A 5,600-nucleotide genomic window follows, 5' to 3' on the forward strand; every position below is an offset into this window, starting at 1 on the left:
ATAAATTCACTAATTGAGTTAAATAACTGACAATGTTTTTCCGATCAAATTTTTATGTGCCACATGAACATCGGTTTTTTTGCTAATAGCTGCTTAAAAGTTTGGTTTAGCCCTTCCTCACGGACAGTTCCAGCACCAATGATGCAGTTGAGTTTTGCCTTCTTAATTTGATAACTTGGGGCTCTGATAGTCGAGGATAGCTTCTGCAAGCATCAGATGCGAAAGACGTGTTGAACCTGCAAACTCCGCTCCATCTTACATCAAATAATATTCCTGAGTTTTATTTGTATTTTTTATGTACTTTTTTATTTACTTTGGATGATGTACCATGTTTTTTTTAGAAATCTTTGGAGAAAAATAATTTTTTTGAGATACCATAAGCTTTCGCGGCTTGAATGACTTTCCTATAAATCTTTGGAAAACAGGATTTCAAATTTTCATTAGATCTTGTACTGTGTATTTGAGAGAGAAATTTCAGTTTCTCTCTTGAAACTAGTATTCCCTTTGAAATCAAATTATTAACTGCCTTTTTTGGCAAGCGTTGATAATTTTTATAGGACAGCATATATTAAAATAAACATTTAGGCAGCTATGAATATTTTAAAATTGATGTCCTATTAGTTGGCCTAATTTAAAAAAATATATATAATTGTTTATTAGCAGGATAAATATTGAGAAGATATACGTTTTCAGGCCTTAAAACTCTTATCGCTTTTGTAATTTTAAGATCCCTTTCAAATTTGTTTTCAGTAATTACAGCCTCTTGGCCATAGTGGTCCGAGGTTGCTGTGTTAACCACGACCACTGCGACATTGAGAAGATTTCTGATGGCGCTGTATATATCTGACTGTGTAGTTGGTTACTCCCATTGAAGATTTCAAGAACAGATCCAGGCCAAAGGATCGCAGCATGTTGACGAATCTTTTGGTTGATGGATTGGAGTTGTGCAATGCCTCTTCACTTGTCTCCTTAATCAGATAGCATGTGAATTTGAAATAGGTGTTTTACACAGTCATTTAAAGACATCTACTCCTAAGAATAGTTGTCTACAGTATGACTTAGCCAGATTAACGTTTTGGGTTTTGCAGAGATTCATGTTTTTGTCAGGCATACAGACATGATATTTATATATATATATATATATATATATATATATATATATATATATATATAGGTCTTCCTTTAAGTTGTTGTAAACACAATATAGGTATGCATATAAAAAAGGGTCAAAAATAAAAAAACATTTTTGTGAAGTTAACATATATTTTCACAGAAAATTTAATCCATCTTCAAGTGTTAATAAAATAATGAGCGTAACAAAAATATTTACAATAATTTAATTAATTTTCATGAATCTACATTCATATAAACTTTTACAATATTAAACTATTAAAACATAATTAAAAAAATTTGTTACGGCTATGCGTATTTATGGAGAGTTAAAAACCCCAGAAAATAGCAGCGTCCTCGTTACAGTATTATAAATAAAATACAAAAAAGCCCTATCTGCTCGAAATACTGGATAGTGTTCCCGCATATATGAACGGGTTATGGTTGCCTTCACTACTGTAACAGCCACCGCCTCCGTGCCTTGCTCATCTACAACAATTTTGGCGGTGTGGATGGCCTTATCCACTTTAAAATCTTTAAACGTTTTAACAAAGTCACTGAGGTCGACAAACTCAAGTAACTCATCTGCTCCCAACTCCTTTAAAATCTGAAAAATAAGTAAATTGGTATTTTCATTATATTAAAACAGATATCGTAACATACCAGATGACTGATGACTATGATCATCCTAATAATTAATATACTGAGAACAATAGCTCCCTTGTAACCTGGAAAAAATTGCTACTGGTATCATATGCTGTTGGTAAGGCAACTTCCTATTGATATAATGATATTTGGTCAGTAATTAAAAAGGATCTTTATAACTATAAAATAACCTTAGGAAATTTTAGTAAAAGATATTAGTCGTATAATAACCACCACGTCTTTCCATAGACTGTGTTGCATAAAGCTAAGTGGTATGCAAAATAGACAATGGATAATGATGCTTTTGGAAAGTCGACAATTTATCGAGTGTTTGTCTTCGGCCTCTATCATTATGGTAGCAAATGCTCTCTTTATCGGTATTGCTTTACTTACCGGTACGAGATTATATTTATTCTCAGTTTTGAACTTAGGAATAGTAACGTCCATTTTTTTCAGAGGACTGTCTAAGATCTCACTTAGAATCATCTCTAGACGTTCATAAGTTAATGACCTCAGTAAATCTTGTACTGCTGTTGCATGAGATTGCTCAGGCAAAATTATGAACATGCTGATATCATCTCCCTCGTACGGCAGCTCCAGACCATGTATTCCATAACTGCTAGAAATTACTAAAACAAATATAAAATATCTGATATTATGTGTTGTGTATAACTTCTGACGTTAGTTAATTATTTGGTAAATTACTAGGGACAGTCGATATTACAATAAATAAAAACTACTGCTTATGTATTTTTACAGTGTAATTAATAACCATTATACTCGTATTAGAATATATGTGTTCCAAAACCCCATTTATTTTTATAATATTTCGTATGTTTTTTTAGTCTTCTATAGAATTTAAGTATTTGAATTTTACTTGCACCTACAGAATTATGTAAATGTAAGTATATTGCTACTCTCTTAAGTACTAGCTGTTACCCACTGCTTAAAACGCAATTTTCTACATTTAATTCCTTATATTAATTAGTAAAAGCACTTGTAATGTAATATGATGGACTCATATAACCATTTTTCAAATATATGTAGGCATATATAAAGGTACGAGTACATATTATTGCAGCGTCACGGTTAAGAGGATCAAAGTTTAACATGACTCTTATACTTAAGTTTTGCTCGTGAGGATTCTTGGTTTACATCCCACTAATATTGTAAATGCGGAAGTTTGAATGTTTTGTATGTTTAGATGTTTGGAGGTTTGTCCTCGAATCACGCTGAAACTGCTATATGGATTGTGCTGAAATTTGGAACAGGTATAACTTTTGGTCTGAATTAACATTTAGAGTGCTTTTTTATTACCACCCATAACACATTCATTTCACCAAATAAAGTCGAATTCAAATTGAAAAATTAGTTTGTTTTACATTCGAAATCTTATGATAAGAATGAAACTTAATAACGTTTCATAATTCAAATTAAACTGGCACTAAACAGCTGTTCGACAAACTTTCTGAAACATCTGTTTACATTGCTAATGAAAATAAAAAGATAATGGCGGGGCGACTTATTATGCCAAAAACACCGGGGTTGAATTTAAACGACCAGAAGAGACCCATATTGACCGCAGAAACTTTTTTAGAGTTGTACGATACACTTTCGTCATTGGGATAAAAAGGCTAACTCGGTATTGTTACTGAAGCCATCGAAGAACTTCAACAAATTATCATGGAATGTGGGAGGGAAATACTAATCTTATAAAAAGTGTTTCACTTTACAACTTCAGGATCCCAAACCTCTTCTTTAAACTTAAATCTAAATTGGATCAGCAGATTGGAATAGCTTTGAGTGACTATTGATTATCTCTAGACTGTTTTATTATGTCATAGAAAAAGAATACATAGATATATTGTCCAGTTTTTCAACAGGAAATTGCGTGCGAAGCCGTGGGTAAACTGCTAGTTTAATTATATTTATGACACCGCAGCGAGTTTTGCTCATTTTTTCGATCAAGAAAATACAAATACATAAGTCTAGGATACCTATTTCGGTCACAAACCCCTGACTTCTAATTTTTGAAAAATAGGAAGTTAAAGGTTATTACGGTGGCATAGTTGTTTTTTTATAGTAGCCCAATGAAGAACATGTCCAGAGGTGTTTATTTCGAGTCGCTTAATTCAATTAACAGTGTCCTAGTAAAGTTGATGATTAGTTATATTCCTGATCAAACAACCGTAAAAGTATGTAGCTTTCTGAAACCTAATTTAGTCAAGAGTGTATTCTTCCTTCAATTTTAATTTACTTTCGGTTTAGGATATTTTAAGTGCCATTGTTAAGTTTGCTTTTTTATTGCGATGCGATGCAGAAAGGTACAGACATACGGAAGAGTGGGAAACCTATTACGGCGTAGGAGAAAATTTCTTTATTTCCGGTATAAGGGGAACATTCTTATTAAGTTCCAGCAGCAGTATTTCTGAATAATATCGTTTATACCGGTTTGCGGTATAGAAGTCTTTGTGTTTTACCGATTTTAATTTAGGAAGTATTGAATTGTTGAGGCATATTACTGTTTGTTTCTCTGTTTTACCTTAAGCTACTGTTAAAATTTTTATATAACAATGAACATTTGACATTATCTCTACATATTTTTTTCTATTCACCGCATTGATTTTTCCGTACGCATTTACGATATTGAATAGTTTATTCAGCTATTCAGGTTGGAGAGGAATTTAACAAATTAGAGATCATTGATAATCAGGATAAATACTTAAGTAATAAATTATGTAACTAATTGAAATTAGTTTTTTGTATATAGATAACTATACTAAATGCCAGTCACAGATTCATATAGATTAGCAATCACGTTTTTAATTAATGAAATATTTTTGAATGGCAAAATTATTTATAAATAAATATATATACTCGTATGTATATATATATATATATATATGTATATATATACATACATATATATTATATATATGTATATATATATATGTATTTTATATATGTATTTATATATGTATATATATATATATGTATATATACATATATATTATATATATTATATATATATATATATATATATATATATATATATATATATATTCTGGTTATTATTTTAAATGTATAAGCTCATTTGATGCTGGCGTACACAATTAAGTGCTCAGGGTTACTAATAAGCACACACTGTTTTGTTTCCAAAATATTTCCTCGTAAATCCTTTTTAACAACAAACTGTAATATCTGATAAATAGTCGTATATAACGCTATAAAAAGTTGATTTGATTTAAAATTAAGTACAGCCATAAGAGCATTTAATAGACCAAGATTTGAGGAATCCTTTGGAATATAAAATAACCCATTATCACCATTTACTGTCAAAACTGTTTAGGCCGTAGATTTTTGGCTTAGAGGAAACGTTTTTAGTTGCTAAAAACATGCTTGTCCGAAGCAGAAGTGTGAAAATTACATTAACAGATTTAACAGGCTTAACAGAATTTCTTAATTTTTGTATCGACTAATGATGATGCAAAGGAGCATATTTGCTATGCGTTTAACATACTAGGGGCATACATGGTCCACATTAGGGACAAGAGTTCAGTGATGAAATGTTTAAGATGGAACCAATACAGGAGGATTAGTTGTACCATAAAAAACATCTCTTATAATTCGATCCCATATTACGCACATGTCTCATATTAGAAACAGATATCTCCCGCGTACTTAGAACCCACACAACTCACCAGCTCTGACACTACTCTGTGTGTTCATCATTTCAGTTAGTCTTCTAGATCCATCAGCCATGTGAAAATATTCAGGGGAAGTCTTAACTTTATTGAATCTTGACTTCCATAACCCCCCCTTTTTTTTTTGAAGTACACAGCGTT

General features: G+C 31.3%; 1 protein-coding gene across 1 annotated transcript; it reads right to left on the reverse strand.

Annotated features, from left to right (window-relative positions):
* Nucleotides 1-1,243: 1,243 nt before the first annotated feature.
* On the reverse strand, nt 1,244-5,565 carry LOC124373862 (serpin B6-like). Its single transcript, XM_046832182.1, has 3 exons — nt 5,457-5,565; nt 2,149-2,384; nt 1,244-1,717 (listed from the first exon to the last, which is right to left on the reverse strand). The coding sequence occupies exons 1-3, from the start codon at nt 5,515-5,517 to the stop codon at nt 1,430-1,432; spliced, it is 585 nt and encodes a 194-aa protein (XP_046688138.1). The 5' UTR covers nt 5,518-5,565; the 3' UTR covers nt 1,244-1,429.
* Nucleotides 5,566-5,600: the final 35 nt, after the last annotated feature.

This window comes from Homalodisca vitripennis, unplaced genomic scaffold (assembly GCF_021130785.1).
Source record: "Homalodisca vitripennis isolate AUS2020 unplaced genomic scaffold, UT_GWSS_2.1 ScUCBcl_6561;HRSCAF=13831, whole genome shotgun sequence".
NCBI lineage: Eukaryota > Metazoa > Arthropoda > Insecta > Hemiptera > Cicadellidae > Homalodisca > Homalodisca vitripennis.